The following is an 18,799-nucleotide window of genomic DNA, read 5'->3' as shown; positions in this document are numbered from 1 at the left end:
TGCCTAACATCTACTTTTTATGAAATCCTTTGAATGCATAATTTAGAAACATGAGAAAGAAGCAGCACTGAGGGTTTAGGAAAGCGCCGGCTCTGGTAGGAACTTCATTAACCCCCCTCCCTAATCAGCATTCATCACTTTTACTTTGCCTTATTGATTCCTTTGGAATGGAATTTGCGGTGGATAAAAGGATTAGACAGCGGCAGGTAAAATGGTTCACTGTTGCTGGATCTGCCGTTTGCTGTTGACATTTATTTTATTTATTATTTTTTAAATATTTTATTTAGCTGTTGACATTTAAAAAGTAAAAGTTAAACCTCAGGTTTGCCTGACCCCTAAATGTCCGGTGGACACTTCAGTAGTACCTCCCTTAATGAAGCTGTTTCTGAAAATCCCCTTGTTGACAGAATCCTGGTTTCCCGAGATGGGTATCAGGTTGGCGGCTTGGGTTGGGCTCAGAGCCGTAGATTCCTCTCTTTACTCCCAAACCAGGTGCCACAGCCAGACGTTCCCTCTCTCCCCTGAGATAAGCCTTGACTCCGTGAGTCTTTCAGCCTGCTTGAGAACCAGGAGCCACCTCTAGTTTAGGGATAGGAAGGTCCCATATGGTGGCTGCCCAGCTCCTGCTCTGCCCTTCCTTCAGCTGGGCCACACACTTGGCTTACTTTATTGCTTTTCTTCCCTAAGGTATCAAATCCCCAACACTTGAGAAGACCAGACTCTCTGCACTTCCCTCAGGTCAGGCTGACTGGTATAAGCCACCAAATTGCCTGAGTATTAATTACCCGAGCTAAGTCATCTGATTCACTCTCATGACTGTCAGGGACCCCTGCCATACCTGCAGAATTATCGGCTCGTTGTCCCTTGTCTGATTGCTCAAATATTGAACTTTATAACATCATGAACTTCCTGCAGGGAATTTATTTTTTAATTTAGCTAATATTTTGAATGTCTTTGCCAGCCTCAGTGGCCAGTGAGAGATATCAGAGGAAGTGTAGAACGAGTGGAAATCTAAAAATGAAGAGGTTAGAGGACTTCACACTAATGACCACCATAAATACCTCCGTTTCTCTGAGTTACCTATAAGTTGCTACCAATAAAGATCAGTCTACTACATGTCAGGCTGTGTTGACATATCTGATCTTTTCTGTTTACATCAAACCTGTAAGGAAAGTATAATTATCCCCACTTTATAAACAAAGGAAATGAAGGTATAAATACATATTGGTCAAGGTCACATAACCTGTAAAAACTTGAATCATTTGCTGACTCCAACTCTCTACAAAGCTGCCTCCAGTTGGAAAATCAAATGTCTTTCAGGGTGAAAACAGCTCCAGACCCTGGTGATGAGTAGCAGTGAAGGTCACTTGATGTGTTGCTCTGAATATGTAATAACATTGGATTCTACGCATTTCCACTGTCCTAGTTTAGTGTGCAGGGGATCCACGTTTCTGGTGGAACAATGTGGGGAGCTGCCCACGTTACACCGTAATCGCCATTACAAGATGGCGCCGGCCGACACTGACAATCGGCAAAAACAAGTCTAGAGCGCATGTGCTGGGAAATTCCCCGACCTCCAGTCTCTGCCTCTCCCGTGGCGTCATCTGGGCTGATGCACGACCGCCAGTCAGAGAGGGACACGTCCTAGGCGAGGGACAGTTTTCTATAAAAGGGAACGGGTTTCTGTACTTGGGGTCTCCGCCCCGATAAGCTTGTGCTCTGCCTCTCAAGACGCATTAAAGCTTTACTGCAGAAGGATCCTGTGTGTGCCGCGTCGTTCTTGCTGGCGAGACGGTTGCGTGGGACATCTGGTGCCGAAACCCGGGAAACTTGTGACATCGTCAGCACCTTCGGAGACCCCCTGGTGACAGGGAGGATTCAGAACTGCAGGAGGGTAAGTTCAGAGAGGTGTGTCTGTTCTTGGTCTGGGGTGAATTCGGTTAGATTACAAGGTTTTAGACTCGTCCCTTGGTGTGGTCAGACTGACGTAGATACGCAGCTGCACCTGAGACCCGTGTGAGCCTCTCGTACATAAGGGAGCGGTGTGTCTCACCGCGCCTCCTAAAGCAGGGCGCATTATGGGTTCCACGCAGTCTATGGTTACCGCGTTAGAGGCTGTGCTGAGACAACGTGAGATCAAAGTAGGGGGCCGTGTACTCAGAAATTTTGTGAAAGAGGTAGATCGTGTGGCGCCATGGTATGCCTGTTCCGGCTCCCTAACCTTGAGCTCTTGGAACAAATTGGGCAAAGACCTTGACCGCAAGTACGCAGAGGGAGACCTACGTCAGGGCACCAAGACCATTTGGAAGTTCATTAAGAATTGTTTGGAGGATGAAGGCTGTAAACCGGTAGTGACAGAAGGACAAAATATATTAGAGGAAGTCCAAGACAGCATGTCAGAAACTGAACGGAGTGAGAGGATGGGTACCCGCAAAAGGAGAGACGTCTCCAAAAAGAAAAAGGGCCCTCCCGGCGAGTCTGCTAACGAGGGAGAAAGTCAGCACCCAAGTGATTTTCAGGAAAAAAGGGACAGCCTCTATCCCCTGAGGGAGCTGGGAGCCCTAAACTTAGGGGATTCGGGCTCTGATTCCCTCGGTCTTAGTGATGAGTCAGAACTAGAGGAAGAAGTGGCTAGATATGAGGAAGAGAGATATCACCCTGATGAATATTGGAGAAGTGACGCAGAAAGGTTAACGCGGCCGCCGCCCACGGCGCCGCCTCCGGCGCCGCCTCCCTATGCGTCACGCTCATCCGCCTTCTCGCTGATCCCTGAAAGGGTGAGGAAAAGACTGACCATGACCTTTCCGGTCTTTGAGACTTCCGAGGGAGGACGGGTCCATGCCCCTGTTGAGTTTACTCAGATTAAGGAGTTGGCAGATTCAGTTAGAAAGTATGGAGTCACGGCCAACTTCACCCTTACACAGCTTGACAGGCTGGCTATGACAGCACTGACGCCCACAGACTGGCAAATGATTGCGAAGGCTGCCCTTACCAGTATGGGCCAATTTATAGAATGGAAGGCGCTTTGGTATGAGGCAGCCCAAACGCAGGCTAGAGCAAACGCTACGGCCCTAACACCTGAACAACAAGAATGGACTTTTGAGCTTTTGACAGGACAGGGTCGTTATGCGGCTAACCAATCTGCTTATCATTGGGGCGCATATGCTCAGATTTCTAACGCGGCTATTAGAGCCTGGAAGGCGCTCTCCAGGAAAGGAGGGGCCGATAGTCAGCTTACAAAGATTATTCAGGGACCCCAGGAACCTTTTTCGGATTTCGTGGCTAGAATGACAGAGGCTGCAGGACGGATCTTTGGCGATCCTGAACAAGCCGCGCCACTCATAGAACAGCTTGTCTTCGAGCAGGCCACCCAAGAGTGCCGCACAGCCATAGCACCTAGGAAAAGTAAGGGGTTACAAGATTGGCTCCGGATCTGCAGGGAGCTTGGAGGACCCCTTACCAATGCTGGGCTGGCGGCTGCTATCTTATCACAGAGACAGCTAAAGCCGAAACCAGACAAGAGAGCTTGTTTTAAGTGCGGCCGGGTGGGACATTTAAAAAAGGACTGCCGAGCCCCAGATAGAGATGGAGCCTCCCTTTGCTCCCGCTGCAGCAAGGGATATCATAAAGCTAGTCAGTGTCGCTCCATCAGGGACATTAAGGGGCGGCTTCTTCCACCGCCAGAGGAACAACACAAAACAGATTCAAAAAACGTGAGGTCGGGCCCTCGTTCCCAGGGCCCTCAAAAGTATGGGAACAACAAAGTCCAGGGGGGAAAGAAAGAGGTCCTGTCAGAAGATACACAAGAGTGGACCTGCACGCCGCCAGACAATCAACTTACTTGCACAAATGTTTCCTGTTTTTATGCTCAATGTTGGGATGCTGCTAACTTTAGCTTGGCTGTGATTGCGCGAATGCCTAGGTGGGTTCCCGTTCCTGTGGAAGCCCCTAATGCTATGTCCTTATTCAGGCAAAAGAGGGATTTTGGTATCACCGCAGCCATTGTTACCGCTGTCTCCTTGGCGGCAGCTGCAGCTACAGCTGCGGCTGTGTCTTTGGGTACCACGGTTCAGACTGCCTCCACATTGAATAATTTGTCCTCTTCTGTTGCTCAGGCCCTGAACACACAAACTGCAATAAATTCTCAGTTAAGGGGAGGATTGATGGTGGTCAATCAAAGGGTAGATTTAGTCCAAGAACAAATAGAGGTTCTATGGCAAATTGCACAACTGGGATGTCAATGGAAATATTCAGGATTATGTGTAACTGCATCCAATATGAAAATTATACCAGGGCAGCAAACTTGTCTCATCGCTTGTCTGAGTATCTTTTAGGAAACTGGACAGGAGACTTTGACGGCCTGATGCGGGACCTGCGCTCTGCCATCGTGGCTGTGAATTCGACAAGAGTGGATGCCTCTTTTGCAGCTGGATTGTCCTCCTGGATCACAACTGCTATGTCACATTTCAAGGAATGGGTGGGGGTGGGATTGTTTGGGGCGGCCCTTTGCTGTGGACTAGTGTTCCTTCTGTGGCTGGTCTGTAGGCTGAAAGCCCAAACACAAAGAGACAAGGTGGTCGTTGCCCAAGCACTTGTGGCTCTGGAGCAAGGAGCCAATCCCGATATTTGGCTATCTATGCTCAAAGACTAGTCCGGCTGGCCTCCCTGAAAACTGGTCAGTGGGGTTCGCCCTGGCTCGTGTTGGCCCACAACTCACAATTCAGAGTCCGTTCCAGTAGGTCCAGAGACGGGCAACTTCCCCCCGGACGTGTGCCGACCTAAGACATGGTGCCTGGTGGCGATAGGGTTAACCTTTGACGGGTAAGGTCACGGCCTGAGGTGGGTCGACCTAAGACAGGACTACTGGCTAGACATGTTGTGGCCAATGAGCTTGCTCCAGCCTCTTAATGTAATAAGAAAGGGGGAGATGTGGGGAGCTGCCCACGTTACACCGTAATCGCCATTACAAGATGGCGCCGGCCGACACTGACAATCGGCAAAAACAAGTCTAGAGCGCATGTGCTGGGAAATTCCCCGACCTCCAGTCTCTGCCTCTCCCGTGGCGTCATCTGGGCTGATGCACGACCGCCAGTCAGAGAGGGACACATCCTAGGCGAGGGACAGTTTTCTATAAAAGGGAACGGGTTTCTGTACTTGGGGTCTCCGCCCCGATAAGCTTGTGCTCTGCCTCTCAAGACGCATTAAAGCTTTACTGCAGAAGGATCCTGTGTGTGCCGCGTCGTTCTTGCTGGCGAGACGGTTGCGCGGGACAGAATAATATTTTTCAAAACACATCTGCAAATTCACAGAGGCAGGCCTTTGCTGCATCATAGACCAATAGTTCAGAAACCCATTTTTACCGAACAACGCTTTGGGAGTGCTTATAGAAGTCCCCAAAATGTCTAAACCTAGAAATGTCTCTGTTTGGGAGCACACAGCTTAAAAAAAGCTAAGAGACTGGATGCCAAACTTCAGCCCAGAGTGAATTTTTATGACTTAAGCTGTAAACCTATGAAATTAGGGGTTTAAAATGGAAATGCTGACACAATCCTTGTACTTCGTAGAACATCAAGTGCTGGTGCGGGGAGTGCTCGCCGCTTGCTGCTGCTGGCCCCTGCTGCGCTAGGAAACTTCCTGTCCAGCTTTCTTTACTTTGGGGCCTCTGCTTCTTTTCTCAGACCTCCCCGACCCTCTCTCTGGCCTGGTTAGAAAAGGCAGCTCAGAAACAGGCTCATCTGCAGATGTTCAGTGTCAGGCCTGGACTGGCTGCTGAGTGCAGCCTGTGGAAGCCTTACCGGTTTCAAAGCTCTCTGGAGCTGCCCTGGACTGCTTGTCTACCAGGCCCTCCTAGCCTCAAATCTTGCAAGTGGCCCCAAGAGGCACCACTCAAGTTATATTCCCTCCAGTGCCAGCCGCTGCTTCCTGTGAATCCCTCCCATGACTGCAGGAGGGAAGCATTCTCGAGGCACCCAGGGCTCCCCCTGAATTTACTAATGGCTTTTGGGTGTGCTGAGTTTGCATCCTCGTGACAGGAAAACTTCTATTAAAAGCTTTTTCGTTCTTGGCAGCAAAGTGGCAGTTATTGATTGCTGCCTGAAGGTTACCTCGAATCAGCATGGTTTCACGCATGCAGACTTTGCATGGGACTGCCTGGATTCAGACTCTTACAGTTCCTGCCTCACAGGGTCGTTTGGAAGATGACGTGATATATGCAAGGAGCGCCGCACCCCGGCCACTGGGTGAATGCAGTGCTCCTCGGCCTCAAAGCAAGGGCCGGGACCGGGGACAGAGAGGACTGGCTCTGGAGAGCTTGTGCAGGAGTGAACACAAGGGAGGGAAGGATGGAAGAGGGGGACTGCAAAATAAAATTGTATTTGCAGAGTGCTTTATGGAGTACAGTCTCATAATTTAATCAGAGCATCCCTGTAAGGTAAGTTATCTCCATTTTACAGACCGTGGCTCAGAGAGGTTAAGTGACTTGGCCGAGGTCATATCGGTAGTAATTAAAAATCAGGGCTTGAACCACATCCTAATACTAAGTTTGGTGCTCTTCACTATTAGAATTCACGAAACTAGAAGAAACAGCTGGTGGTGATGCTGCAGTCCTCATTACCTTATGGTAATTTTCTTAATTTAAAAGACTGATTCCATACCTTTTAAAAACAACTCACTATCTAAAGAAAGTATATCCCATGTCTTTTTATTTATTTATTTTATTGTTTATGCATATTCATGGGGTACAAAGCTGACCATCACTACTTGTGCCTAAGATGTGACGGCCAGATCAATACTATCAGCACGCCCATTACCACAAATTGTGGATATTCCCCATGTCCCCACCCAAATTCATATCCAACCTCCCTCCCCCTCCCCTCTTCCCCACCTCACCCCATAACCCTACGTATACTCTCTCTCTCTCTGCAAGTCCAACACACCACTGCGATCTTTCTTTCCTTCTTTCTGTCTCTTGGCTCCCACTTAGGAGTGAGGACGTGGTATTTTTACCTCTGTGCCTGGCTTATTGCACTCAACATAATTTTCTCCAAGATTATCCATGTTGCTGTGAATGGCAGAACCTCATTATTTTTTATGGCAGAGTAGCATTCCATAGTGTGTATATAACACATGTTCCTTATCCAGTCGTCCATTCATGGACATTTAGGTTGGTTCCATATCTTGGCTATTGTAAATAGAGCTGGGATGAACATGGGAGTGCAGGGGTCCCTCAGACATACTGATTTCCATTCCTTTGGGTATGTACCCGGAAGTGGGATTGCCGGATTGAATGGTAGACCTATCTGTAGTTGTTTAAGAAACCTCCATACTGTTTTCCATAGTGTTTGTACTAATTTACAGTCCCACCAACAGTGCAGTAGTGTTCCCTTCTCCCCACACCCTCGCCAGCATTTGTTATTCTCCATCTTTTTGATTATAGCCATTCTAACTGGGGTGAAGTGATATCTCATTGTGGTTTTAATTTGCATTTCCCTGATGATTAGCGATGTTGGGCATTTTTTAAAGTGCCTCTTGGCTATTTGTATGTCTTCCTTAGAAACATGTCTATTCAGCTCCTTTGCCCATTTTTAAATTGGATTATTTGGTTTTTTACTATGCAATTGCTTGAGTTCCTTGTATATTCTGGATGTTAATCCTTGCCAGATGTATGGTTTGCAAATATTTTCTCCCACTCTGTAGGTTGTCTTTTCACTCTGTTGATTGTTTCCTTTGCTGTGCAGAAGCTTTTTAGTTTGATGTCATCCCATTTGTTTATTTTTTCTTTTGTTGCTTGTGCTTTGGGGCTCTTGTTCATAAAGTCTGTGCCCAGTCCTAGTTCTTGAAGTGTTTCCCCTATATTTTCCCTTAGTAGTTTTACAGTTTCAGGTCTTATACTTAGTTTTTAATCTATTTTGAATTGATTTTGGTATATGGTGAGAGGTGCAGGTCTAGTTTCATTCTTGTTCATATGGATGTCCAATTTTCCCAGCACCACTTATTGAAGAGGCTGTCTTTTCCCCAATGTTTGTTTTTGTTGCCTTTGTCGAATATCAACTGGCTGTAAGTCTGTAGGTTGATATCTGGGTTCTCTGTTCTGTTCCAGTGGTCCAAGTGTCTATTTTTATGCCAGTACCATGCTGTTTTGGTTTCTATAGCTTTGTGGTATAATTTGAAGTCAGGTACTGTTATGCCTCTGACTTTATTTTTTTGCTCAGGATTGCTTTGGCTATTTCGGATCTTTTGTTTTTCCATATGAATATTAGTATTCTTTTTCTATTTCTGTGAAGAATGTAATTGGTATTTTGATGGGGATTGCATTGAATCCACAGATTGCTTTGGGTAGTAAATATCCCATTTCTTTATCACTAAAAACCCCAGAAAGTAGCCTGGAATTGGTACTAGTGAGGGTCAATGAGCATATTAGTTTTAAAATGGAATTAAATTGAGTTTCTAACTTAATTCCTTTTTCTTTTATACTTTCTTTAATTTAATTCAATTTTATTTTTTTCATCTTAGCAGTTTTTAGTGAAAGTTGTATGTAAGATTACTTTATTCTTGCATCTTCTTGGTTGTTTCCTCCTTATATTTACTTGGCAAGATTTGACTTTCTGTTCAAGGATCTTTTTTCCATTCATACTTGGCCAAGATTTGGCTTTCTGTTCAAGGATCTTTTTTCCATTCCTACTTAGCCAAGATTGGCCTTCCATTCAAAGATCTTTTTTCAGTCTTTGTCCAGTTTTAGGCTAGCGATAACCACCTTGCTAGGGTGAATGCCCACATGGACACTTGTGCCATTGGCCTTTTCCCACTGCACCCATTCAATGTAGATGACATATTTCTTCCTGTAAACATGGACTACTTTGCCAGTTTGCTGACCTTTATAGTGTCCTCGCACGACCTGAACTTCATCATCTTTTCGAATGGGCATGGATGGAACATTGTACTTCTGTCTCAGCTCTTTGGAAAGAGGGGAAGACATAATCTCCCTGAGCATGTGGGAAGGTGCACTGAAATGCCTTTAATGGTTCGTGCTTTGGTCAGAAGTCACAAAGGGATCGAACTTCATTTTGGCCACTGCCACTTTGGCGATGACCACAAAAGGGAAAAACTACTTTCTTTAATTTTAGCTTCAGTAATTTTCTTTTCCTCAGAGACTGTCTTACAAAATCTCTTGGCCCATGATCAGAATTAAAATGGAAAACAATAGAGTAAAACAGCGTGAAAACAAAGGAAGCAGCTAAAAAGACTTTTTCATAATTCAGTAAAATTTGCTTGGATATCTGATGCCCACATAAATGTGGAGATAAAATAATGAAACAGCAAAGGGCCGGTCCGTGGCTCACTTGGGAGAGTGTGGTGCTGATAACACCAAGGCCACGGGTTCAGATCCCTATATAGGGATGGCCGGTTAGCTCACTTGGGAGAGCATGGTGCTGACAACACCAAGTCAAGGGTTAAGATCCCCTTACCGGTCATCTTTAAAAAAAAAAAAAAGAAAGAAACAGCAAGACTCTAGTCAGCCACAGTCACGAAGGAAGGTATGATGTGATGCAAGAACTGTAACTTCTGCACAGTCAAGCCTTCTTCAGGTCGTTCCAACCTGGACACTGTTCTCTTCCTAAAAAAAAAAACAGAGAAAGGGAAGAACATGAACAGGTGAGTGAGAGCAAGAGATACCGAATTTGTGAAAGACAGGCAGGAGCGGCTGCAGCATGCACTTTGCAGGGTGCACAGGGAAGGAAGTGAACCTTCATATGTTACAGCTTGAAATGGTTCTGTTCAGGTGCAGATGGGGAACAGTTTTGCTGGTGCTGTGGAAATACAGTTCAAAAGGGCTGTAATTAAAGACTAAACTCTGAGCAACTGCAGACAGAGAAGCTGAGAATTTTCTGTAGTTAGTTCAAAGCATTTGGACAAGGTAGACCAGTGAGGAGTATAAAAGCATGGGACACAGAAGACCAGCAGACGATGCACTACCAGACAATGACAGAAGAGGGTCTGAGCAGGACCAAAAGAGAGACATCCTTACTGTGAATGAGTGGTGCTTAATAGCAGGGCTGTATTATTTATTATCGTTGTGTTTACAGGTTTATGTTTAAAGTAACTATTTGATAAAATACAGTTTATTTTACAATACACATTTCTTTGTATAATATACATTTATTCATATAATATACATTTAGTCATTATACATTTATTTAATCCTTTGAAAGGATTAGTCAGATCCTTTTAAAAGTCATTACAAAGGCTTGAGTTCAAACAGACAAAATCCTTTAACTGTTAATGATACTCGAACCAAATGGATTCCAGCTCACAACTGTAGTCAAGATTTTCATGCCAAAAATTGGCAGACAAGATAAACAGCTCAGGATAGAGCCTGACGAAGGATGAACCACACTTGCAACTGCCTACATCGTGGTAATGTTTGTATTCATGACCTTTTATGGTGTGGCCTTCGCAAACTTGCCTTATCGTCTTGGGATTTTTCTTCTTTCTTTCTTTTATGGGTGGGAAATTATAGCCATACTTCATCTCTCAGCTTCTCATGGTCTCAATCTTTTATGGTCTTACCATTACTCCTTTCCTAACATATTCCATAATTTATACCATCAGGCTGTATATCTCACCTGAGCCAGTCAGCAGCTCCAACTACCCAGAAACACAGCTAAAAACCAGGAAGAAAGGAAAAATGAAGGGCAGAGTAAAGAGAGAGAGTGAAGTTCTATGCACTGCATGCTGTGTCTAGGACCCCATTGCATACTTTGTATATATGTATATTTCCTTGTTTAATCATTTTAATTCTATGATGTAGGTCTTATTTTCTCTACTTTTCAGATGATGAATCTGAGGTTCAGAGAGATCAAATAACTTGCCCTAGGTCACACAGCTAACAAGTAGAGGAGTTAAGATTCAGACCTAGGTTTGTCTGATTCTAAAACTCTTGTTCTTTCCACAGCACCACACCGTTTTCCAAAAAGGTCTCTGAATAACCAGGACTTGTATTACGAAGTATGAGCCCAAGGTACAGGATTATGTATTTTACTCATATAGGTAGTCTAAAACTCTCTTGTAGAACTTTGTTGCTCTTATTTTACAAGTAATTCTAAGTCATGGTTGCCTGGTTTCTAAGCCCAGAGCTGATTAGAAAGAAATAGCAAATTAAAAGATGGGAGGAGGGTTTTTGTGAGCAGGTGCACTGATTACAGTGAGAAGAGACAGATGACAGCTTGATAGTATGAGAGAAAACCACACTAAAAATCAGATATAAGAGTAAAAGTAAAAAAATGAATAAAAGCTTCACAATAAGTGATGCTAATACTAATAACTGCTATTATTTAAATAGTACCTGCTAAATGTTAGTCTCTGTGCTAGATGCAATAATTTTTAAAGCTCAGAGAATTTCCACTTTTATTTGTTCTCAATAAATACAAGATTTCTCTGCATAAGATTCGATTTGTAAAAAAAAAATTGGGGGTGAACAGTACTTAAAAAATAACTGTATTATATCACATAATCCTCAAATCAATATTGTTAAGTTTGATTCTACCATTCCCATTTTACAGACGGCAAACTGAAGCCCACAAACGTTAAGAAATTTGCCCACCATCATATAGCTATTAACAGTAGAGCCAACATTCAACAGCAGGTCTGCTGACCTCAGAGCCTGTGATCTTTTCACTGGCATGCTGCTTCCACATTTACAGGAGATGGCTCCGACTCACCAAAAGATGACTAAGTTATAACTGTTTAAAAAGCTAGGAAATTGCATTGATTAAACTGGTGGAAAAGCGTACACCTACCTGGGAAACTTAGCACTCGGAATGACCAGATACGCAACAGGGGGGCTTCTATATAATCAGAATCCTTATATTTTTCCCAATTTTATCTTTACATTAGCAGAATCTGGTCATTTTCATGTCTCTTTCTTGTAGATGATCTTACATGGTCATCTCAGTGGACATTTTGAAGAAAATCTAATGCAGGAAGGATCGTGTCATAGCAATCATGAGAATGGTACAATTTTCAATTGCGGGGGTACGTGCTGCCCTGCCTTTGGGGCAATGACTTTCTTGAACCACCATTCATTAGTAGAATCTGCACATATTCCTAAATATAATTTATGAATTATTATTCATAAAAGCATACTTTTATGAATAATAATCTGAGGGCTGCAGAAACAGTATCTTTTATGACCTCTTTCTAATGATATTTTAGGAGGGGAAAGTAGTTATAAATCATCCCTCAAATCCCTTAAAGGTTGAAAGGTAAGTAGTAACTAGTCATCTTCAGAACTCATTGGATTTACAAGTTTATCCTTGCGTAGGTTCATGACTGAGACCGGCCTCATTAATCTTAATCATATCAATCTGAGTACCTATTAAAGTTAGGTCAGCCATGGCCGCTATCAGAGACAGTCGGGACATACTTCAGACAAGAATGCACTCACTTGGTAGACACACATACCCAGGCCAGATAACAGCCAGGGATTTAGCAGAGATTCGCTGGAGACACAAATAGTCTCAATAACGACAATAGCTAGAGAGAGAATCCCAGAGCCAAACACACAGCTAATAAAACCACTGAGGTGCAGGGTCAGACTAGAGTTAACCGCAGAGTCATCCAGAACATTACTGGCTGTATTTTAAAAAAAAAGAAAAGGCAACAGAAACCTTGTGTGCAACAAGTAGCCAGTTTGGGGCTCTGGCGCGTAGACTCTGATTGTCCTAGGAGACAGGGCTGGATAGCATCAAGGTCAGGAAGAACTCTGAGCCTTCCATTTAGATGTGGGAAGATCAACACAAGATGAAGAAAAAAAAAGGGGAGAAGTAAAGAGAAACCACATAGTGTAGACAGATTTTTGCATTTATTGGAGAATTTAAACTCTAAAAGTTTAGATTGACCTGACCAGAGAAGTGAAGAATCATCATCTGTCATACCGTGTAGTGAACATAACCACTCGGGTTAGTATTTTTCAATTCTTTTTGACCTTGTGAAACATGTAAACTTGCCAGGAAACTTCAGGGTACACATTTTTCTCTCCTGCTTCCATCTCTTCAACCCAAATAGTTTGTTCATTTACTCTGTTGAATTTCTCCTAGCGTCCATAAGCTCCTTATGAGCAAGGATATCATATTTTATTCATCTTTGTTTTCCCTACAAAGCCTCGTACAAAAACACACAGTAGGCTCTCAGTAAACCTTTGTGGATTTTAGCCACCCTTTCTGCCACCCGCCACTACGCAGAGAAAGCATTTTCTCTCTTCTCGTTGCTATGAATAACTAAACCCTTGAACTCTTGGTCAAAAATTTAAAAAGTGTAAAGAAACACAAGACTTGAAACTCACAAAGAAACAGAGAGAAAGATCCCAGCACATGGATCTTTCCCATAACATGAGAAGCTATGTTAGCTGATTTGATTTCTGCCAGCCTGGATTTAGCGAGCTGAAGATTTTTACTTGACCTTTTTTTTTTTTTTCAGATTTAAGCTAAGCTTCCTCTTTTCTTTTTTTCTTTTTTCTCGTTCTTAAATCGTTGGGAAATTTTTATTTGATGCTTCCTTGTTTGCTTTGTAATAACAGGAATAATTGCTATAATTATAATACTGCCCGTCACTGATGCAGTTTTAACAGCTTTATTGAGATATAATTCACACACCACACAATTCACCCATTTAAAGTGTACAGCTCAATGATTTTTAGTAGATTCACAGAGTTGTGCAACCACAATCACAATCAATTTTATAACATTTCAATCACCTCAAAAATAAATCCCATACTGTTTAGCTATTGCCTCCTTAGCTCCCACACTTCCTAGCCCTAGGCAACCACTAATCTTCCTGTCTCTGTACATTTGCCTATTTTGAACTTTTCCTTTACATGCAATCATACAATACGCAGTCTTTTGTGACTAGCTCTTTTCACTCAGCATAATGTTTTACAGGTTCATCCATGTTGTACAATGTGCCTGTACTTCATCCTTTTTATGGCCAAATAATGCTCCATTGAATGCTGTGGAGCCCTTTTAATCCTGTTTGTGATGCCAATTGTCTAGCTACACAACCACGCTAGTTGTCGGGCTCTTTTACCTGCTGGTAATCCTGCCAACTGGGCCGATTGTTGCACTAGGGCTGGCTCCAGACCCCTCAAGCCCATTCACAGACTGGTTCACAAACCCTTCATATGCCAGGCTGGGTCACCAGACCCTTTACACACAGGTCTAGGTAACCAGCCAAAAGGCCCTTGCAAGCTGTAGGTTGGAAAGCATGGCTGCACTGGGCAGACACCAGAGGCCAATGCCAGCCAGCCTGTTTCATTCAAACTACTCTCTCTCTCTCTCTCTCTCTGAACAATACAAGAATAGCAACAAAACTAAAAAGGTACATTGGCATGATGCGCACTAACTACACACACACACACACACACACACACACACACATACACACACACACACAATTTGCTTACAAAGGATGTGCTAAAACCACACCCAACTGGACCCGAGGTGAGGGCCCTGACCATACTATTCTATTTTCCCTACAAATGCATATGTTACTTTTGTTTATCCATTCATCAGTTAATGGACATTTGGGTTGTTTCTACCTTTTGTCTATTATGAATAACACTGTTACAAACATTCAAATAAAAGCTTTTGTGTGAACACAATTTTCATTTCTTTTGGATGTATACCTAGGTGTGGAATTGGGCCATCTGTTAACTATGGTAACTGTCTGAGGAGTTTCCAGACAGTTTGCCAGAGTGTCTGCACCATTTTACGTTCCCAACAGCAGTGTATGAGGGTTTCAATTTCTCCATATCCCCAATAGCCCTCTACTTGTTATTTGACTTTTTTTATTCTAGCCATTCTAGTGGACATGCAGTGGTATCTCATGGTGGTTTTGATTTGCATTTCTGTGATGATTAATGTTGAGTATCATTTCATGTGCTCACTGGCCATTTGTCTATCTCCTTTGTAGAAATGTCTGTTCAGATTCTTTGTCCACTTTTAAATTGGATTATTTATCTTTTTATTATTGAGTTGTAAGAGTTCTTTATATATTCTAGGTACAAGTCCAATTTATTTTCAGATTGTTCAGTGCAAGTGTATAGAAACACAACTAATTTTTGTACATTGTGTATCCTGAAAACTTGCTGAATTCATAGGTTAGTTTTAATAATTTCTCAGTGGATTCCTTAGAATTTTCTGCATTGATCATGTGATCAGAAAATATAGATAGATTTACTTTTCTTCTATTTTTTGGAAGAGTTAGTGAAGAATTAATATTAATTTTTCTTTGTATGTTTGGTAGAATTCACTAGTGAAAACATCTGGTTCTGGGCTTTTCTTTGTGGGTAGTTTTTTGGTTACTAATTCAATCTCTACTTGGTATAAATTTATTCAGGTTATTTGTTGATCTTTTCAAAACACCAGCTTTGGGTTTCATTAATTTTCCCTATCATTTTTCTATTCTTCATTTCATGAATTTTGCTCCAATCTTTATTATTCCCTTCCTTCTGCTTGTTTAAGGTTTAGTTTGCTCTTCTTTTTCCAGTGTCTTAAAGTGGAAGGTTAGGTTATGGATTTGAGATTTCTTTTTTTTAATATATAGGCATTCACAGCTATAAATTTTCCTCTAAGCTTGCTTTAGCTGCATCCCATAAGTTTTGGTATGTGGTGTCTTCATTTTAATTCATCTCAAAGTATTTTCTAATTTCCCCCTTGATATCTTCTTTGGACCATTCATTATTTAGGAGTATGTGAATTTCCCCATATTTATGAGTTTTCCAAATTTCTTTGTGTTATTGATTTCTAATCTTATTTCATCATGGTAAGAGAACATAATCTGTATTGTTTTTATCCTTTTGCATTTATTGAGGTTTGTTTTATGCTCTAGTATATGGTCTATCCTAGTCCACTTTTCTTAAACTGTAGCTGAAGATTCCTCAGATCATGAGGATCTGAATATGATAGAAAAAAGCACCACCCAGATGGGTTTTAACTCCAGCTTTTCTACCTACCAAAAATATGGTCTTGGAAAGTCCATTTTCCTTCTCTGAGATTCAGTTTCCCTATTTGTATAGAGAGGACTGGTTTAGGGCTGAGCCTGTGGCGCACTCGGGAGGGTGCGGCGCTGGGAGCGCAGCGACGCTCCCAGCGGCCGCGGCGACGCTCCCAGCGGCTGCGGGTTCGGATCCTACATAGGAATGGCCGGTGCACTCACTGGCTGAGTGCCGGTCACGAAAAAGAAAAAAAAAAAAAAAAAAAGAGAGGACTGGTTTAGACCAGAGGACTTTTAATTTTACAGAACTGGTTTTAAATTCCAATTCTTTCACTAGCTTGAGTAAATCCCTTTATCTCCCTGAAGAAAAGTTTTCTTGTCTCTAAAATGAGTTGCAGAGCTGTTTTAAGAAGAGCAACACATGCATAATTACTGTCACGTGGTAACATGGTAGGTCCTCAATAAATGAATGTGTTTTTTTAATGATGATGATTGCCGATTTGTTTTATGGTCCAGGAGAGAGATCTGGTAGATTCACCCTGTCAGCAAAGAGGCAGATTCTCTGAACCTGTTTTAGGAGTTGGTTTGGAATCACTTGGCTTTCTCAGTGGTTCAGGCCCTCCATAACCCAATAGGCTGAGTTCATCTCACATAAAAACTTCTCTGTTTGGCATTTGCCCCCCAAACCCACTAGCCGATGTTAGGATCAAGTGTGTATAATACACTAGGAGTGAGACATCTCATGGTAGCATCAGTCTGATCTTCAGTGAGACTTGTTATATAGTTTACTGTTTTGTATTTGACGTCTGCTTTCCTATTTGGAGATCATAATTGTTTGTGTTTCATATTTGTTTGCTCTACAGTCCCTTACTAGGTAGAACTTCTAATCTAGTGAGTGAGTAATTAATTTTTCTAAGATGTGGAGAAGCAGCCAAAGAAACCTGTAACTCAGGAAAGGATTAGGACACACTAGGCCCTAAATCCATCCCCCAAAGAACCCTCTCATTTTAATTTCTTTGGAAGGCAGCTATGCTCACCACTATACCCCCAACGCTCATTTTAATTTCTTTGACGGTCAGATTTGTATGAGCTCCTTGTCTTCAATGAATCCAGTTCAGCAATGACGAAAACAAGGTAGATTTTGAAATCCAGCAGGAAAAAAAGAAGAAATTCCTAATCAGATCATGCAATATATGTATATACAAAATCTGTCATACAATACGTGTATTTATGAAGGGTTAAACCTGACAATAGAACTTAAGTGGAGCACCAGATTCAGGATCCTAGAAATATGGGGAAAAAAACAAAGATCATTTTTTTGAAAAAAGGAAAGGTCATTTGATGCTTGCTGAGGTTACCCAGCTACTGACACCAGAAGAATCAACTCAGGTCTGAATAGTGATTGTAGGTTAAACTTCTTGGGTGAAATACCTGAAAACCCCTGGTAAAGGATACTGGGATAGAGAAAGGATAGGGGAGTGGCTGGCAATTCTCCATGCATTTAAACTGTTTCTCTGAAGAAACTTGGTTCTCAGATGTTCCACAAATGAACATAATCATAACTGGGGTTGTGGAGAGTACGTAGAAAGAAGCTGGAGAAGTTATCTCCAAACTCACACTCTCCTTTCCAACGATTGTCTAACAATTCCAGTATCTCAATTAGTCCAAGTTTTGGCAATACAGGAAGGTAGTCAAGGATAATTTATTCCTGATCAAAATTTATTAGGAGTCTACCAGCTGCCCCATCCCACATCCCAGAGAACAGCAAATTTACTAGAGGAATTGGCAGCTATTCCAAATCTCTCCACTGGACCAGGACTCCAAACGTGTAGCAGCCACAATGCTTTCCTTGGACCAGCCTCTGGGCTTTTATTAGCTTTTTGCTGTTTTTCTAGGTTAAACCCATTGGAAATTGGATTCTCTTTAAAAAGAAGTCTATTTTGGTTGAGAATACAGAGTATGTGGAATAATCAAGTCAGGTAATCTCTGGGGCTTTGGATCAAGTATTCTCTGCCCATGATACATCATAGTTAGCTTTCATTTTGGGTGAAAGATTAGTCTAAGAAATTATATGGAAAATAAACAAACAATCACAATCTTTGGAAGAACAGAAATGATGTCTGACTTCACTGTTCAGTGAACCTTGAGGATACTGGTTTTGCCCTTCTTGCATGTTTTAAGTTGACAGGTGTTTCCAGAAAAACGAGTCATGTTTATTTAAGGCCAGCACTGGAAGCCAATAAAAAGGCTGGACTTTTTGGCTCTCAGATGCAGCGTGATTTTGGATTTTTCTCTCTACTACATTAACCACACATTCCTTAAAGAGTACTTAGAGTCCTGGGAAGGATGTAAAATGTCAACACTGAACTAAGATCACAAAATTCCTGGAATCATAGCAAACATGTTGTTAAGGATCAAACTGAAGAAGTGCAAATCAAAAGCAATACTTCAAATATACTCTCAGCTTTTCATTTTATCCTAAAACTCAACCATTGTTCCAAATTTAGGGCAATGGCACTTCCCTCCCATTTTAGGTTCTTCTCTAAAGAGCCGGGGGCACTTTCCAGACATGACTTCATTCACTCTCCCAGTAACCAACAGTGTGGGAGAGAAGAGCAGGAACTATTCTCTCTCTACTACATATTGAGGAAAAGTGGCCTAGAAATTAGGTTAGAGTCGCATAGGATGTCAAGTGAAAGAATCTGTGTCTTTCATGTCCCATGACTTGCAAAAGCAAAACCCACAGAGTATGAAACCTGGGAGAAAACTCAGATACCACCTAGTGCAGTGGTTTCCAATCTCCTTGATTTTA

At 42.4% G+C, this 18,799-nt stretch overlaps 1 protein-coding gene and 1 pseudogene across 1 annotated transcript; one reads left to right on the top strand and one right to left on the bottom strand.

The window, feature by feature from the left end:
• Window positions 1-424: 424 nt before the first annotated feature.
• Window positions 425-6,201, top strand: LOC134387288 (igE-binding protein-like). Its single transcript, XM_063109774.1, has 3 exons — window positions 425-435; window positions 2,678-3,922; window positions 6,069-6,201. The coding sequence occupies exons 1-3, from the start codon at window positions 425-427 to the stop codon at window positions 6,199-6,201; spliced, it is 1,389 nt and encodes a 462-aa protein (XP_062965844.1).
• A 2,343-nt stretch (window positions 6,202-8,544) lies between these two features.
• LOC134388904 (large ribosomal subunit protein uL24-like) lies at window positions 8,545-9,061 on the bottom strand (annotated as a pseudogene).
• Window positions 9,062-18,799: the final 9,738 nt, after the last annotated feature.

Source organism: Cynocephalus volans, chromosome 10, assembly GCF_027409185.1.
Source record: "Cynocephalus volans isolate mCynVol1 chromosome 10, mCynVol1.pri, whole genome shotgun sequence".
NCBI lineage: Eukaryota > Metazoa > Chordata > Mammalia > Dermoptera > Cynocephalidae > Cynocephalus > Cynocephalus volans.
The sequence above is the reverse complement of the archived record's forward strand: the minus strand, read 5'-3'. Positions and strand labels throughout refer to the sequence as shown.